Source organism: Zosterops lateralis, assembly GCF_965231275.1.
Source record: "Zosterops lateralis genome assembly, chromosome: 6".
NCBI lineage: Eukaryota > Metazoa > Chordata > Aves > Passeriformes > Zosteropidae > Zosterops > Zosterops lateralis.
The window spans coordinates 55,935,963-55,955,297 of NC_139761.1; the positions used below are offsets into that span (position 1 = coordinate 55,935,963).

At 41.0% G+C, this 19,335-nt stretch overlaps 1 protein-coding gene across 5 annotated transcripts in view; it reads left to right on the top strand.

Annotated features, from left to right (window-relative positions):
- The window catches only part of SHANK2 (SH3 and multiple ankyrin repeat domains 2), a 282,094-nt gene that overhangs the window by 230,901 nt on the left and 31,858 nt on the right, over window positions 1-19,335 (top strand). For all 5 annotated transcript variants that reach the window (XM_083862692.1, XM_083862695.1, XM_083862693.1 and 2 more), the window contains 2 exons: window positions 10,874-11,009; window positions 12,731-12,811. In XM_083862692.1, coding sequence (XP_083718818.1) covers window positions 10,874-11,009; window positions 12,731-12,811 — 217 coding nt within the window. The remainder of the gene's footprint in view (window positions 1-10,873; window positions 11,010-12,730; window positions 12,812-19,335) is intronic.

Sequence of the window (19,335 nt, forward strand, 5' to 3'; positions counted from 1 at the left end):
CTGTGCAATTCCAGCAGGGCTGCCCGTGCAGGATTTGGGGGACACAGGAGTAAGAGTGAGTAGCACACTCTGAGGTTGCTTTTTACAACATTTCCTATAGCTGAAGCTTTTATGTTGCCTCAGTCAGAATTCAGAATCTAAATCATGTCTTTCATGGCTGGTCTTCCTTGTAGTCTAAAAATAAACCCACCTAGAAATCAATAAAAAGCATATTAGGATGCACTGAAATTGTCCCTTTACCATTGCCAGACTTGTCAATGCCAGTAACTGGGACAGAGCTGATTTAGGTCAAGGTATTTGGAGAGAAATCAGATGTGATGCTACTGCAATTTGGGCAATTAGGCAAAGAGCTCAGAGGCTGGAATAAAATAGAGGATGGCACTCAAGGAGAATCAATCACCACCATAAAGTCATCTAAAATTTATACATTAGAGCTGTGAGTGCCTCCTTCTCACAGTTCTGTCTCCATGTGAGGTGAGAAAGCCATGTGAGCAACGTGGCACTGAAGGACTTGTCCCTGGTAGCTATGAAATGAAATTGCCAACTTCCTGCAGGGTTACCTGGTGCATGTTTGGCAAAATGCAAAGTTCTTTTTCCCAGGTTTATCTGCAGCATGTAAAATTCACATAGGCTGGGAAATTCAAGCACTCCACATTCTCTGGGATGTGTGGCTGCTGGCAGGGAGCAATGTGCTGTCGCACAGGTGGAGTCAGGCTCCAAAGCAAGGCGCTTCTGCCCATTCAGTCCCTGGAAATGGTCCCCAGCCCTTGCTGCTTCCCAAATTCTGTGGTGGGAGTGCCCTTGGAGGTGCTGGCCAAGCAGAGGGGCAGTGCTCAGGAGGGGTTGGATGAGGTGGGTGACATTCCATCTGCATTGCTGTCCCTGGCCCTTCCCAGGATGAGGATTTAGGATTAAGTTTTGGCACATCAGGCGCTCACAGGAGTCATTCCGACACCTTGGGTGGTTTTATTTCCTGTGCAGGGGGATGCAGGTTGCTGAGCACCTCGGGAGTTTGAACTCCTGAGTCTTCCTGAACTTGTCCATCAAGGGCAGTATCCGAATCTCCCTGACACAGCTTTTGGCAATTCCAACTTTGTGGGAAATACTAGCTCTTTCCACAGTGCCTCCAAGTTTGCCTAAGAGCTTGGTTAACATTTAAACTCCATTCTACAACACCCAGATACAAATTTAATTTGAATTATAAGGGATTTGCACACTATTTGGTGTTTAAATCAATGTTTCCCTTCCTTAATTTTGGAAGCACACAGCATTTCTGCCCTTCAGTGTGGGGCAGCACCAACTCTTTCTGTTCTTCTTAACAAGCAAAGTTCCTTTTCTGGTCTTTCCTTGTGTGCTTAAGACTTAGTTCACCTCCCAAAATATTTACCATAGACCCAAACTCAGTGGGGCTTTGCTGTTTGTTAATTTTGGGAGTTGGGTTGCAGAGAAAATTTAGGTGCCAGTAGAACAAGTCTGCAAAACTGTGATTTTGGACATCTTTTCTAGTGATTCTAAAATTACTGTTGGTACAAATGAAGCTGCTGCTTTCTGGTTGAAAATCCTGTTACATTCTTGTTGCTTGGGGCTGTGTTTGTCATTCGTGCTTCGTCTCCCTCTCTTTGGTGCCTTTGGTGTTCAGGTTTGGGGCATGCTTCTCTCCACAAGGCTCTTCTGCTGAGCTGCTGTGTTGGCACGAGGTTGTGCAGCTCTTCAGAGCGTTGCTGAAATGTCAGTGTGTAACAGCACTGATTCACCCCCGGCATCAGATGGTGCTGAAAGGGAGGAGGCGGCAGGTTTGGCTCCCTTCTGGCCACTAGAAGGCAGGAAGTGTCTCCAAAGGTGTTTCCAAAGCTCTGTTTGGATACAGATTGGGACTGTATCCAAACCAAAGGAGAGGCTGCAGCATCTCTGGCTGCTGTGGGCACCCTCTGACTGGGAGCAGAGCAGAAGGCAAAGCCTTGCTCCACTGGTTCTACCTTTTGCTGGGAGGGTGTTCCCTCGAGACTGACGCTCTCTGTAGCCAAGGTGGAGCCTCCTGAAAGGCCAGGAGATTGCCTCGTGCTCTGTGACTCACCAGATCGTCCCAAAATAGATTTTTATTTCCAAACTATTTACAAATAAAATCAAACTTAATGAAAGGTTTGTTGGTGATTCTTATTCGCTGTGACAAAATGCTCTGAGGAATCCGCCGTTATCCTCCTCTGATGCTTGTTCACTCACCAAAAAAAAAATCACTCCTTCTTAACAGAGGAGCTTTTTGCACTTGTACTCTTGGTTGAGATGATAAAAAGTGGTTATTCCGTGTGGAGAGTAAGTAAATTAGAACGTCGCTTCTTTGAAGTGGTAACAAAAAGCCTCATTATGAATTAATGAAGTTGCTCTTCTAAACAAGTTTGTTTTCTTTAAAAAGAGCTGCAAACGTTGTCTTTGGTTGCTTTTGTCGAGTTAATGTTGTATAACACAGTATTTGTGGCTCGTGTCTGTTTCACATTACCGTTGTGCCTATAGATTTGGATGTTGTTTTAAATTAAATATTTCCGTGTTGGTAACTATGCTGTGCAATGACTCCATCACTGATATCTCTTTTTGAGGCTTATCTTCAATTTGGGAAGTCTGGCATGAAACACGCACAAAAGCTGCAGTATGGTTAGTGCAATCAGTAATTTTCTAAATTAAAATAGGACACTCACACATCACCAGCTGACTGATGGGTAATTCTTCATTCTGTTCTAACACAGAAAGCATCTTTTACATGAGTTTGATTATTCTGCATGTCCTTAGACACTCCTCAGGCCCCAACTTCAGTCCTCATTCCCATGGCCTCCAAATTAAACTTCCAAGGGATTCCAAGTTTAAGGCAGCCTTGATAAAACTAACATGGCTTTAAGGAAGAATTATCTCCATCTGCTCTAAGATTGGGCTTTCCTGCATAAAGAGGGATGCATGAGCAATAGGATTTTTTTAATATTGTTCTTAGAGCAGATGCATTTTCTGGAAAGTGACTGTATGTGGGAGGAGGAAATATAGATTATCAACACATGATGACAACACTTTCTGTCAATATATCTGTGTAATCTCTGGGAAGGTTTTAAGAGAAAATCATTGAAATGTACAGAACCAGGCAGTTTACATCCCATGTACAGGGTTTAATTTTAAATTGTGCTTACCTAATAATGGGTGCTTACCTAATGTAAATTAATATTGGGCCATATTATTAATGCTCATAAAGAGATCTATATTTTGATCCATATTTTAGAATTCTCTGCCTGGTGGCCTTTAGTGTAGGTATGCACAGCTTTAAAAATAGAAGGGCTCAGCCTGCGAGCTTCTACCTCCTGTAAATACTTATCAAGTGGTTCATTCAGAATTCAAATAAAGATCCATTGTCCTCCCAGTGCTTGCATAATAGCACTCCAATTCCCCATTTGAAAAAATATGATATTTTTAGGGTGGAACACAGACTCCTGTTTTCCTCCAGGGAATTGTTTAATTGGGGTGTGAAGCCCTTCATCCCTTTAGGAGGCAGGGTGTGCAGGTGGGTGCTGTTCCAGGGGCACAGCAGGGATGGGAATGCTGCCTCAGCTCCCTCTGCTCCCTGTTCCTGTCCCACACAGCAGCACAGGAGGAAGCTGGAGCTGGCTCCAGGGAGAGGCCTGGCTTGGAAATGCCCAAAGGGGCTCCTGGTCCTCATGCTGCCTGCAGGAGCTGTCCTGGAGGAGCACAGGGCTGCCAAGAGGAGACTCGTCCAAAACTCACCAGAACAGACCAGCTCCACCCTCTGTGCTGCCCAGAGCTGGCCCAGCACTCAGATCAGTGCTAGTCCATGACCCAGAGCAAAATTAACCTTTTAATTTTTGAATATTCTTTTTCCTCTGGAGTCAGTTTCTCAGAAGGGCCTCGTGGAGCATCAGTGACTCCGCCGAGGGAGCGGCAGACTGGGATGTGGGTGACTGGGCAGCAGAGGAGCAGGGAGGGAGGAGAGTTTGTTATCCCACTGCTCCAGTGAGCAGCTTGGGGTGAATTCTTTTTTCCTTTTTCCCACCAAGGAGCAACCCCTAGCAGAGGAGGATGACTGTGGATATGCCAGGGAAATTAGGTGGAAGGAGCTCTGGTTGCAGTGCTCAAGCAGTTTTAGATTTTCATGTAGGCTTTCATCTGTTAAGGGCAGATGTGCTAGAGAGGTTTCTTTACTATATGGGTGACCTCTAGTTTGCTTTTTTGGCACCTTATTTTTGGTCCTGTCTCTGTACCATAATTTATAGGCTATGAGAACAAATTCAATATAAGAGGCATGTTCATAAAATGAATAATGTTAAGGTACTCTGTTGCACTTCAGACTTCATTTTAATTTCACTGAATTTTAAACTAGTACATATATTTTTGAGCATTGGAATGTGGAAAACAAAATTAGTTACTGGCTTATCTTCAGTGAGTTTTTTTAAGGAAAAAAAGAAGCAAAACAGATGAGCGCAGTTCACTGGATATTTTTTTTTTTCCTGAGAGAAGCTAAAACATGAGAAGCTGCCACCTCTTGCACCTGGCAGACGTCAGACAAATTCATCTTAAGTGCCACTTAATTGATTGCGGAACACTGCAGTTCAATCAACTGCAATAAAGTTAATTGAACCTCTCCAATGAAATATGTGACTTAAACCAAAGGATTCAAAATAGGAGCAGGTACTAATTAATGGAGGCCATTTTTTTATTTATTAGGACAGGGTCCAAGTAATTGAGTGATGTTTAAGTGTTCTGTGTGGTCTCTTGAGGATGGGAGTCACTTGCAACAGCTTTCAGGTTAGATACAAGTATGCAAAATGCAAAATTTTAGATTGAATTGCTAATTTAATGTGGTTTTGCATTTTAAATAGTGCCATGGGTAAGAGATGAAAAGCAGCCTTTAACCCTGCTGGTTTTTTGGGGCATCAGCTTTGATCCCAAGTTAATCCAGTGAGTTTGTTCTTACTGGAAGAAAACAAATTGTGCATTTCCCTTGAGGGAGGTCAGACACTGGCATGGGGCCAGTCTTAGCTGGGTGAAACACAGATGAATGTATGACCATCTTTATAGGCTAGTTTGACTAAAGTTAGACACATTAAAAAAAATTCAAAAGGTCTTTGAAGGACTTAGAGATGCTATGCTCCATTCAGGTTTTCAACTTGGTCATATTACTACATTACGTTTTTAACCAAGGTAGGACATTAGTCCTACATGATATGTTTGTAGAATGCTGGGAAAGTAAGGGGAAAATAAAGGCTATTTATGCTTTTGGTAGTTTGACACAGAAAAAAAAAATAATATAAACTGGTTACACCTAGGACAGAAATTAGAAAAAATACCAGTTCTTCTCAGGGGTTCTGGGCCTAACAGGAATAGCAGGGATGAGAAATCTGAGAAGTTCCAAGATGGAGCTTGGCTAAATGTTAAGAAACAAATTTTGTGATGCAGTTGTCATGACAACCAAGGAGTCTGGAGTTTATGATCTGAGATGCCTCTTCCTCCCAATGCCTCTCTCAGAAATAGATGTTCCTGAGTGCAGCTGAAGCTTTGGAGCAGCTCAGGGGATGAGGCGCTGCCGGCTGAGCCCATCCTCGCCAGCTCTGCCATCTCCAGGCAGGGACCACATCCACAGGACAGCGGTTTGGCCACTGCTGAACCAGCCCAGGGAAAGGTCTTTGCCTGGCTGGAGCAGCCCTGCACATCCCAGGCATCACCAGGCTCCAGCCTGTCCTGCTGCCCTTGCCCAGAGCAAGCATCAGGCAGGAACATCTCCCTCTGCCATGGGAGCTGCAGCAGGAAAGGCACAGTGTCCCCCATGTGCAAACACAGGAAATGTGGTGACAGGGCAGAATCCAGAACCTCAGGACATTGTCTCTCCACAGGCTGTTTTTCTTTAGGCATCTTACATCTTGTTTGTGTGCCCCAATATTTGAGTTTATGCCAAGAAATTTATACTGTAGCAAGGTTATGAATGATTTTGATTTTTTCCCTTAATTCATCCGTGGTTTTTTCCTGAAAGGCTGTCAAATAATTCCTTATAATATTTCTTCTTCTGGAGAAACTCCATAAATGACAGAATTCAGGTGGGAAGTTGCCTCCTTTGATCACCAAGACCAATTCCTTGGTCTTCACTAGCTTCCTCTTTACATCATCCCATGGCAGTAAGGCCACCAGGTCAGGCAAATCTGTGAGCAAGTGGATTACTGCAAAAACATCATTAATGCAAGATGTCAGCTGGAGTTTCCACATCTTTGTATCCCTGCTTCTGTGAAGCTTTTTCTTTTTTTTTTTTCTTTCTTTTGAATAGCACCTTTTAGATCAGCAGAGTGCATGAAGCCTCTGAAGCATCTTTTACACCAAAGTAGAATAAATGGGATATGTGATGGGAATCAGTGATGTTTGTGTGGGAGATCAGAATGTAAACAAACTTCCCATTTGTATTAGAAAGTCTCCAGCAATTTTCCAGAGACTGTTTAAGGCCTGATTTGGAAACTGTTGAAATAAATGAATAGTTGGAGCCCAGTGACTGGAGCCATTTGCTTTTGTCTGTTTAAGCTTCTGTGGTGTGATGGGAATAATTGGGTTCCTAGAGACAAAGTCATAAATTAATTTCTATTATGGGACTCATTTATATATTATACTATATTATTACTTTCTATTTTCATCTAAGACACAGGTTAAAATCATGTGTTAGCTTTTTGACACAGTGAATCTTGATATCGTTTGTGGTGAAATGCATTTTGTAAGCATGTAAAACGTCATTACACCAAAGTATCTTTTGGCTTTGGACCTTTAACTTGCCTCCTCATTTGGGTGTGTGGTCATTTTTGCATTCAGGCCTTTCCTGGGATGCTCAGGGAGAAGTAATGCTGCCAAGAGAATTCGTTCAAATTTGCTTTCACAGAAGCCTTTCTGGATTCACTGTGTACCCCTGTGCTGTCCATGAGCCTATTAAATCCAGCTTTTAGAATTAATTTAGAGGACAAAATAATAAGATTTTTGACACTAAATTTGCTTGTGAGGTGCAGATCTGGGGCATTTGTGCTGGTCTGTGCTAAATGCTGCTCCAGCCCATCCCAGTATGGCCACAGACACCACAACCCGTTGCTGGTTTTCAGTGGGTGCCCCCTGGGTTGGCACCGTGGGTTTACTGAGAGCACAAATAACTTCCCCAGAAGTGTCTGGGTCACTGTGTCTTTCTTCCTCTCACATCTTAGTCTCCAGATGGGAAACTCTTACTGGCTGCTGACAGGCAGAGCCACGTGCACAGCTCCGTGGCTGCTTGAGATGCAGGAGCATCATTTGAGCCTGCAAAATCACTTGTGGGCTATTTATTTTCCCTGGTACAAATCATCATTGGGTTTGTGTGTGTGAAATATTTATCGAAAAGGGTGAATTTTAAAAAACGTGTGGGCAGGGGGTTGTAAGTGTGTGTAACGGGTTTGAGGGTTTGGTGGGGTTTTTTTCAAGTAGTTCAGTGGATAAGGAAGAGCTGCTGAGAAGCTTCTCCTGGGAGGATGTGAGTTCCTAACTTCCACCATTCCACCAATGGGCATTTCAAGCATAATGATGGAGTTCTATCTACTTAATTACTGTAAAAAATGATTGACTGCCTTTTCCACTGAGAGAATGTTTTGGTAATGGAAGGATTAGGATGATGCATTGAAAAAAATCAATTTTTTTTAAAAAAAATTTTAATTTATTTTTATTTTTATTAATAGAACAAAGTCTGCAGAGGTCTCTTTCTCTGAGAGTTGTTTTTTTTTTTTTTTTCCTTTTGCACCTTCCTACGGGAAGGCTGCTGTGGTGAATGTGCTCCAGCTCGTGCATCTGCCAGCTTACAATGCACAGGTTATTTTACTATTGTATTATTTTATATTGTATTATATTATATTGTATTGTATTACATTAAATTGCATTATATTATTTTTCAACCCATTGCATAACTGTGCATTTCAGGGAAAAAAAAAAAAAAAAAAAAAAGAAGCTTTTATCCAGCCTCTTTAGACTATTTTTAAAGACAGTCTATGAGATCATATTACTTCATAAATTAATTCTCTCAAATTCTCTCCATCCCACTGCCCAGTAACCAGATAATAATGAAGGATGATTTTCAAAAATACAGAATTCCGAGGCTTTTCCCAAGGTCCAAAGTGGATAGAGGAGAGTTGTTGAAACTGTGGGCTGTCCCAAGGGACACCTTTCCTTACACTTACTTAATTGGATGACCAGATTTCATTGATGTAGCATAGACCCAGCCTCCACACCTGTCTATTTCTATTATCTGTTTTCACTTATCTATGAAGAACATGGGAGAAAGATCTTGGTGCAGGAATGTTTTGTGGAATAGTAGAAGGAAAATAAGAACCTCAGGTTTTGCAGTGAAAGATTGCAGAAAATACGTGGAAAGACTGGGTTGAAGAAGAGAGAAAGACACAAATTTGTGCCTACAAAACAGCTTTTCTCTTTGTTTCTTGAGCTCTCTTCCAAACACTTAGCTGCTAAAACAGAAATTAGTTTTTGAGTGTTTTAAAGAGAACACCGGTGATTATGAAATGAATTGGCACAGTTGGAATAAATATCTGCTTTACTGGTTTACAAACTCCCCTCAGCCAAAGCCTGAAGTGGAAGTTGAGAGGGATTTGCCTCAAATTATTCACACCTGGAAAAGTTTTGCTGAATAATATCAAACTAAAACCGCCAGACAAACCTGCTTGAACTCTGCTGTCTCACAGCTTAACGACCCTTCCTGCAGTCATTTGACTTCTGGATGAAATATTGAAGAAGGGTAAAAGAAATAGTGTCACTGAAATCCTTATAAGCTATTGACAATTCCCAAGTTATTGCCTTGTAATCATGCTCCAGTTTTGCCCCCTGAGGTGCTGAAGACTGTGAAGATGAGGTTCTGCTCTGGTGGTTTCACGATTCTTTTATTCTCTAGTATTTCCGTACGACTCCGAGTTAAATAACCTCCAGCTCTCCCATCAATATTTTTATTTTATTTATCTTCGAATGAATCCTTTCAGTCCCAGCTTTTCTAACTGCGCCTTTTCAACAAAGCTGCTATAAACAGTCATTTACAGGTTCTGTTTCTGAGGCAGCTTTTAAAAAAATGTGTTGTATATATTTGCTCCTGCTCTAAATGTTAAATATCATTGCACAGAACGATGGGAACAGATGGGATGGTGCATAAGCTGTTTATCATATTACACATTTATCACTTTACACTAGTGAAGTGTACATGTGTTTGATTAATATTGACTTTTGATTTATTTGGAGGGCTCTATTTTTTGACAGCATTAGGGATTACATTGTAATCCTTACTGGCTTCCAAGCTTGAAATTTAATTCCAGTAAAAATAGAGTGGATGCATTCCATAATTCTTAATTACATGATTTATTTTTTTTTCCTGTGGAAAAGAATTACCTGGTTGAGGCTTTAATACTGGAAGAAATCCAGAAGTAAATGGACAATGCTGTTTGCTTCAATATTTTAGACAGATTGAATTTAGATGCTGTCGGTCCAGCTAAATAAATATCTCTTGGAATTAAATACCAGATGCTAAGGAGGTGTAAAATAAAGCAAACCAGCAAGAGTCCTATTTAAATCAATATTCTTTTATACCCTCCACCTACAGAACAAGAGAAGTTAGTCTTTGCCTGCTCAACAGGTCTGGATGTTCAGCATGTGTTCCACCTACCTCACAGTACGTGGAACCAAAAAAGCCTCTCCAGAAGCACCTCGAGCTCAGGCACAGAGCTCACAGCTCGGCCCTCAGGCTCCCCACTGCAGCACTGCCTTGGAAAGATGCTTTACCAGTGCCCTGCTTCATTAAAATGTATTTTGGCTCAGCTGAAGCCTGGAAAAAGGGAAGGTTTTCCTTCCAGACAATGGATGGAAAAATGATTTTGAGTTGGAGTGGGGCGGCTTGTGCTGTTTGTTCTGCTAAACAGCAATAATATTTAATGAGAGATTCTGCTCTAAACTGTAAATCCTTTAGAGTGTGAGATGCCCAGCCTGTCAGAATGAAGAGAGGAGGCTAAAAACACTTTGGAAATGACTGTTCATTTTGGAAGGCATTGAGCGATCTCAGTGAAATATTACTGAGTCAGTGGAATTTTGGAGAGAGATCAACTTCCCAGCATGTATCCTGGCAGCAGCTCTTCCTCCATTCCTCAATATCTTTTATGTTCAAATAGCACAGGCAGCAATTCAGTCTTACATGCTGTCATCATTCAAATTTCAGATAACTTTCAGTGACTCCTTATAGATTGAATGAATAAATAAATTACTTTTAGCCATGTTTATTTACAGATTTTTGTGCCTCTGCCTTCTTCTATGTCTATTAATTGATATTATAGAAAGACATATCCAGAAAAAAGGATGATTTAGCACTAGGAATTACTAGAGAGTACATATATATATATTTATTTTTTTTCCCCTTAAGCTGAGTGTTGCAGTGCAGTTTGAAGTTTAATTGGCATGTCCACACTTAGCTGCTTGGGGCTTCATGTGTTTAACTCTTCTTTTTCCATGGACACTCTTTGGACCAGCTATGGCTCTGTTCCCTTTGCTTCCAGGAAAAGAGATCCTTCCAGGAACTTGCAGAAGGAAAACTAGTTGTTGTAAATAAAATATCTGAAGAGCAGGATTTAGTTGAATTTATTTAGGTGTGCATTTACCAAAGGAGTAGCTTTGTTTTCTGGTCATCATGTCAGCTGTGCACTGTTCCTTAAATACATATTTTCATTAAAAGGCACTAACTAGAAATTCTGTTTTGACAGAATTCCTTCCACGTTCTGTTTATAGAAACGATAGAACAAAAAAAAAAAAAAATCTGCATTTTGGTCTAAATGGCTCCTTCCTTTCTGTGCAGGTTAATAATGAAAATGTAGTGAAAGTTGGCCACAGGCAGGTGGTGAACATGATTCGACAGGGGGGCAATCACCTCGTGCTGAAGGTTGTCACAGTAACCAGGAATCTTGATCCGGATGACACAGCAAGGAAGAAAGGTACCTTTTTCTCCCTTCCTAGTGGGCTCTCCTGCTCTTCCTTCACAGAGAACCAAGTGTGGGCATGAAATTGCTCTTTTCTAAATTCTGATTTATTAGACTTTGCTTCTAAAATTTGAAATGCCCTGTTCTTGTTTAATTTGGAGTGATTTAATTCTGTTGGGTTAGACATTACATGTGGCTAAAAGAGCAATATTCTCTCATCATGCTTGGCATTAAAGTTCATATTTTTTGGGTTTTTTGCATGTATATATTTGAGGATCTTGTAGGAAAATTTCTTGCAGTAGTGAGAGAGGAAAAACACTTAAGAACAGATGATATTTTATTAATTTCCAGTGTCCTTGAGATGGAGGTAGTTCAGCAGAGTGTTTCTCACCCACCCATCCAAAAAGCCACCATGAAAACATCATCTCCCAAAAAAAGAGGAAACAAAAAGGGAATTTACACTGTTTCCTTCACCTTAGATGCCCCTGAGTTTGGTTTCCTAGCTGTGCTGGGAAGTCATTAGGCCCTCATAATTATAATTAAGCAGGAAAGATTGCTGCTGTTCACTGATGTTCCTGTCCCAGCCCTGTGAGTTTTCACTCACACACACCTGGCTCTTCAACTGAGGAGCAGCTGAGGAGCTGCCACTCCTGGACTCCCTCCTGCTCCATGAAACTAAAACTGTGTCTATGCTGTGGAAGTGTTTTTCACCTCCACTGCCTATTAAAAGTAATAATAATTAAAAAGAAAAAGAGTGAGACCAGCTTGTGGGGTGGAGGGGAAAGGCTGTATTAAACTAAATCACATCCCAGCATGGTCCTGCATTATTTTTGGCTTAATGGAATTACTGTTCACACAATTTAAACAAACTTTTTTTCCTCTGCCTTTTGGTATACATCATATTGACCTTAAATTTAGTGGCAGGACAAGGGGCAATGCTTTAAACTGAAAGGCAGCAGGTTTAGACTAAATATTAGTGGGAATTTTTTTATTGTGGTGGTGCGGCCTGGAACAGGTTGCCCAGAGAAGCTGAGGCTGCCCCATCCCTGGAAGTGTCCAGGGCCAGGATGGATGGGGCTTGGAGAGACCTGGGATAGTGGAAGGTGTCCCTGCCTGTGGTAGAGGGGTTGGAATGAGATGATCTTTTTTGACCACCAGAAATATTTAACAGGATACTAAAGCATAGATTGCAGTTTCTGTGCTAGATTATTGCCTTGATATTTGAAGACCTTCTATATTCTGAGGATCACCTGTTTCCCATAGAGTCACCTTAACAGCTCAGATACATTTGAATGTTCTTTGCTGTATTTCTCAGATTGAACAGTTTCTCCAAAGATTAAATTAATCTGCCAGGGATTGGCTGGTGCCCAGGAGGCTTTTAGCCCCGCATATTCCTCAGAAGGGGCACCACTGCTGTGAGGTCCTTTCTCCAGAAAGCCCTTTTCCTGCTGGGAAACAGAAGTGCACAGTTATTTAGCTTTAAATGTTTCTATGTATCCTGTTACATAAAAGCTTGCGGATGTGTCAAGCAACCTACGCTAGAGCCAGAAACAGTGGAGAAATTCAGTCCATGAAAAGCATCTCAGGGCTTTTTCCTCCGCATGTAGGTATTTATTCTCGCCTTATCGCATGGAGCTTATTCTTTTAAATGGATATGGAATTGTGGCTGTGAGCATAGGGCTTCCAGAGGGTGTGTTTTGGTTGACAATTTGTGTGTTTTTCTGTTCCATGCACAGCCCCACCACCTCCTAAGCGAGCTCCAACCACTGCACTGACCCTGCGGTCTAAGTCCATGACCTCAGAGCTTGAAGAGCTTGGTAAGAAAGTGTTTTTTGGCGAGCATGCTGGCTTGGTGGAGATGTAAATATCTATTCTATATGTCTCGATATGTGAAATTGATGGAGGGAGCTGCACTGTGTACAGTGTCTAGAGCAGAGGAGGTTTTTAAGAATGCTGCATCTTTGGAGAGTTCAAAACGTGCATGACTCGCATGAATGATTTTTGTGGAGACTTGTGCCTTTACTGCTGCGCAAGGGAATGTTGATACATTTTATGCATCATCAAAGTTTGGCACATTTACCAAAAAAAAAAAAAAAAAAAAAAAAAAAAAGAAAAAAAAAGAAAAAAAAAGAAAATAATGCTGTATCATGTTTTGTTAGCTTTGCTTTCTAAATTTTCAGTTCATCTAATACTGTTTTATTTTAAATTTCTGTGGCCTCTCATTAGTGGATAAAGGTAAGCTGCCAGAAGCTGTTGTTAAAAGCTGACAGTGTTAAAGCAGCTTCAACTTCAACTTGTTTCATTTGATCTGAAAAAGTGCATATTATGATATCACTTTGACTTCTGTGCATGATATAAACTTAGATCCTCTCACTATTGGTAATAAAAAATTACTGAGCATTCAGTCTTTTATTTGCTAATTTTGAGAAATGTGGTTGTAGATTCTTTTGCTTGATCATCCACATTCTAGATATGCATAATTCTTCAGGAATTTGTATTCATTTTCTAGAAATGAGGAAGGTAATTGTTCTTTTCTTCCTGGTTTTAATCTGTTAGGTCATTAAAAGGTAGAGTTTCTGCAGCTAGACGAAGACATGGAAATAGGAATAAATCATATATAAAAAGAGAAAAGCCCAGTGCATATTTCTATGTGGCTATAACAGTAAAACACTGTGTTTAGCAAGTGAGAAATGAGTATAAAACCAAACCACATCCCTCACTGCAGAGTAATAGATGATAATAATCCACACAATAAAACCATTTTTCCATGAAATTCTACAATGATTTAAATACTGAATTTTATAATCTTAGGGTTTTCCTGACATGGACTCATCTGAAGGCCAGCTGGAAGTAATCATAGCTTTGTGGCCCCTTTTTTTTCCCTTGTAAGTCAGTCTTTTCTGGGGCAGGTGGACCCCATCCATCCTTTAGTGAGTCAAGTCACGTAGCTCCAGTGGGAAGTCTCCCAGCAAAGTGGTGCTGATGTGGGTAGTGTCTTCTCTATAGTCTAACAACCAAATGAAGACCAAAAAAACCCACCCCACTCTGATTTTTTAGCTCTAGCAGGTCTCAGAAATTTTGGTTTTTATGTGCAAGGAAGTTTAGGAGCTTAACTCAAGGTATCAATAGCTTGTGAATGCTCCATCATTTTCCTTCCAGGATTAAAATGTAAAATATTATTTCTGGAGCACACTTTGTGGGTCTGGGTGTTTTTCATTTGCTTTTCTTTCATGGAGTACTGAGAGCTTGTAAAACTTGGCTGGTTTATCAACCACCTTTCCCAAGGGGACAGCAATACTTCGGTACCATTCCTGCCCCTTCGTTATCCTCTTCTGCCAATTGCTTTCAAGTTGAGGATATTCTTCTATTTCTCTGACTTTTCCATCTTCCACAGGAGATACTGGTCTTAAAGCAGAAGCAGCACTTCCCTAGGGGAGAATAGCTTGTTAATAGTAATGTCCCCAGAGGAGACTCTCATATTTTAGCTTTCCCACCCCCTGCTCAGGTTGTGGCCCTTGCTCTGCTGTTTGTCCTCACCAAGTGGCAGAATCCAATGCAACTCCTTTGACAAGCAGCCACATATTTCCATTTTTAAGCACATTTCCCATTCATACCTTTATCCAGATGGGGCAGACATTGCAGTGGCAGGAGTTTTCTGTTCTGAGGAATAGTTCTGCACCATGTTCCAGAGGTGTTTGTCCCCTAGGAAAGCTGTAGTAGTGGCAGAAATTTGCTTTCTTCTTAAAAAAGCCTGTAAATGCCACTTCTGTGACACTCTGAACATTTGCCACCCTAGCAAACAATGTGACTGCTGTTCCAAATAACATCTGTAGTCTACCTATTTTCATATTTGTCCTGGAAAAGGGCTGTTACCGGAAAGGACAAGAATTCTTAAATTGCACAGCAACTGAACAAAGCTTCCACAGGGAAAATGTTCTCCCTATCATCAGCTAAAAGTTGTCTCCTGACATAAAACGCAGCTTGTATGTGTGTATTTATCTATAATTTATATATCCCTCTATGTATTTGTCTATATACTGGGCATCTGTGAGAGCTATGAGAACACCCACATTTTTACAGGCATTGAACTCTCTAATGAACGAGCATTTCTTTCATGCCATATATGTGCAAACCAAATAGGAAGTGCCTATAAATGAGCACTGTGGATGTTCTCATCAATACCCATGTGTAACCCCTTTTCCTGAACTGGAGAAGCTCATAGTCTCAATAATGTCTCGTGACAAAGAATCCCACAGGCTGATTATGTGCTGTGTACAGATGTATTTCCTTTTTATTGGTTTTGAATGTGATGCCTTTAATTTTATTGAATGTCCCTTGTTATGTAATAGAAGAAAAAGGGAAATAGAAACTCCCCCCTTGTTTTCCCTTAGAGTGCATAGTTTTGTAATGTCTTCTAGCTAAGTTAAACATAATTTTTAAAAAAACCGCAGTTATCCATCTTGCAGTCATTACAGTCACTTCCTTTGCCTGGCTCTGAATCCTACCTATAGTTTTACTGACATGTTTTGAGCTATGCTATTCTTCGTAATGCAGAGCAGACCGTCTGAGCTGTTCTCTTTTAAATTAATTACTCCAAAAGATGCCAGTGTGCTAATGATTCCTTTCCATTTCAATCTGCAAAGATTTGGAAATGCCTGATGTTGTTTGTCATAGTCAGACAGCCCTGGTATCAGTAAGTTGCCCCAATTACTGTTTTTAAAAAAGAAGTTAGGAAAAAAAATTTCTGCATGTATCCCTAATACCTGCAAGGGAGAAATTCCTCATAGTTATCATAAACCCTGATAAATAGCTTGGCAAAAGCAGATTTTATCTAATGTGGTTTGAGAGATGCCTGTTTAGCAGAGGTGAGCAGGGAGAGACTGACATCTTAGAGGGAAGGATAATGTTTGAGCTCAAAATGACAGACAAGGATTTAGCATATAAAAAGTTACCTTCAGAATTGATTCACAGTTCATTCCCTTTCTATTTCCAAGCTTCAGTACGGAAGAAGAAGGGTAAGGGGAAGCATTTTGTCTCTTGTTTAACCTGTTTCTCACCTTTCCATAGTGAAGGATAATAACAATGTTAATGTTGGCATATGGTCCAGTTTATTTTATGGTGTCAAATGTACATTAATTATTGTATATGTTTTTTTAGTTATTTAGTTAATAAATTGCAAACACACTAAGAAACTCAAACAGAAGACCACATTCGAAAATATCCCCCACATTTCTTCCTTTTGTCTCCTTTCCTTCACCTTGCCTTTTTTTTCCTTCTCTGTACCCGCCTCTCCTCCAATCCTTTCCATCTCATCTCCTCACAGTTCCTGTGCTGACTGGCAGCCACAGAGGGTTAGTGGCCAGTGACACCCAGTGCAGTCCCACGTTAGGGGTCCCGCTTGTCCCGAATGGCCACACGTTCTCCTGTGCCCACACTGTGTCTGTCTCAGGAATCAGGGATCTTGCACACCACACCTGAGCTTCCCACCCGCAGGAATGCTGCTCTGTCCCGTAGAATATCTTCCACACTGTCCTGTATGCATGGAGTGCCCTCCCTGGACTGATTCATGAGGCCACCCACCACTTTCTCCTTGAAATCTCTCCCAAAGACCCACCTTCCCTAGATCCCCACTGAGCAATCATTCCAGTGCTGATGGCGAGGCAGGGGGGCAGGTAGAAATAGCAGTGCTATTTTAATAGCTTTCATAAATGTGTTTTTGTGTACAGAGAGGTTTTTTGTGTAGAGCTGTACTTTCTCCATGCTCCTGTACGTCATTTTTGCTTCCCTAGATTGTGAGCTCTCCCGAGCAGGGGCTGTTCATTTCCACGTTCTCATGGAGTCTGGCCCAAGGAAGAGTCTCCCACTTCCCTGAGCCCCCCTGGGTGGTAGCTGGGTAAAAACAGGCTGTGTCCTGCTCTTGGAAGAGGTTCAGTGTTCCTTCAGAAAGGAAATCTAGGCTGTAGGCAGTGTGTTCTCTCAGCAGGGAAGCTTTTTCTCTTTGACATTTGATAGGACCGAATTGGGTTATTTTCCACTCTTTATTTTCCTGCTCTTTCCTGACCTCCTTTCAGGTGGTTCCAGCTAGGGATATTTGCCATTCTCCATTCAGAGAATATGACAGAATAAACCACATTGCTACTGAAAAATACGTTTTGGCAGCATACAAAAAAAAAAAAAATCTTAGTGTTGTTGTGTAGAGTCTTCTGTCAACCAAAAATTCAGTTTTCTGGGTCAGAGATGAGGGAGACATTAAGATAAAAATAATGGCTTCTGTGGTTCTGTCTGACTGGTCTCATTGGTTATCTCTGGAGATGGGTTCTGGTTCATTGGGAGAGCAGGGGAAAGGAAGGCAGGACAGGACATAGGTTGTATTTTTTGATATTCAGGATAGAAAACAGGGTATTTGTGTCTAAACAGATGATAAAATCCTTAGGTTTGGATTAGTATGGCATGGGCAGTTCTGTCATTTTACTGCACTTACAAAGCATGAATTACTAAAATTCAACTTCATCTGTGCCACTGACGTTTTTGCTTGCAATAGCTGCCTCACTCAGAGGTGGCTTCCAACCTTGTAACGTGTGTGTGGAGGGGTTGTGTTTCCAAACTGCTTTCTGATTTTTGGGATACCTGAGATAGGGGAGAGGTATTCTTCTTTCATGTGCCTTGTAGTTTTCCAAAGAGCCATTGTATGAGTAAGTTATGGCAACGTGTAAACCAAGAGTTGTGTAGCAGCAACTTTTTGGAGGCAGCACTTAAAATGTGATTCCGTTAATACTGAAGAATAACTAGGATATTCGTGTAGCAAATTGAAATGAAGTTTTGAAACATGCTCTGAAAAGGAAAGATTAAGGGAAAAATTTGAGGTCGTAATATTCATCATCATGATGGGAAAATAGGTATCATTAGAGCTTCAAAATTAATATTTTAAAACTTTAAATTTGACTCTGTTCATAATAAGTTTATGCAGCTGGTGGAGGGCTTGGTTCTAAATGGCTTTTCCTTCAGTTTTTGTTTTGACTCATGAATAACTCAATGTGGAGGGAGAATTTTAAAATTATATGATCCTTAAGGAACACATCCATAAGCTAAGATCTGTAAACACCTAGATACATGATTTAAAAATTTCCCACTCCTCAGCTTTTCTTTGCTGCCAGGACATGGGTTTGATTTAGTGAGTAATCTGGGATTTTCAGTGAAAGCTGAGGTGGACAGTGTTGAATTTTAAAATACCTAATGTAAAGTCCTCTAAGAGAAGGGACAAAATGAAGAACGGAGCAGGTTAAATTTCCACAGTGAAATGGGAATTACAAGATAAATAATCCTTCTGCATTAACAAGTGATCTGCTGGCAGTGTCACATGGGTGTCAGTTGTGAGCTGGGGTGGTGCTTTGTCTGTTCATAGATTTGATATGGTAATCAATATAAAATATTGATACATACCATATACTGATAAAGTATGTGTGTTGGTCCTGGTCTTTGGGGTTTGGTGCAGGCTGCAGCACCGACTACAAATAAAGGATTTTCTCCTTTGGAGGGTTTAGATTCTATCACCACCTCACAGATACAGAATAATAACTGTGATATCATCAACACAGAATATTGTTACCTGGCATCGAGTCTGACTGGCATTTGAATAGAAAAATATCAGTTGATGGCATTCAAAAGACATATTATTAGCTCTGTCTGCAATAAGCATTCCCACTTCATCCCATTCTTGTCGTCCATTGTTTCAAAGGTGGCACCTTCCAAAGGCATCTGAAACAATGAAATTGCAGAGCAAATATATATAAATGAATGCCAAGCAGTGGATTAGCTCACAGTGTTCTGTTCTCTTTGAAGAGACCACTCTCAAAGCTGTCTGGGTTCAAAACTCATTTTTTTAATTTCACTGTGGTGGAGTTGATGATGGAGGTTTGTCTGCAGGGAACAATGGGAATACCACCAAAGCAACTTTTACAGCACTCACCATGGCAGCTCCTGAGACAGCTCCCAGCACCTGCAGTGCTTCTCTGCAGGAAGAAGGTTTTCAGATCTTCACCAGACATTATTTCAGAAGATGAGAGCAAAAGGCATCAGGCTTCGTGAAGAATTCTTGAAAGTTATCCCTTGTAAGTAATTGATTCACATTACTTATTTGAAATTCTAATGAGGTGCCAGTGTAGTAATGAGGAAGAGGTTGTCATCGGGTTGTCATTTATCTCAAGCAGGAAGCAGTGACTCTGGGTGAAATTTGTCAAGCCTGTGTGAAGAAATGCCAGCCCCCATTTGTGGTTGGTGCAGCGAGGTTGCAGATTTTATGGCTTGTAGTGTAACATGGGAGAGTCCACAGCAGTGCAAGTGT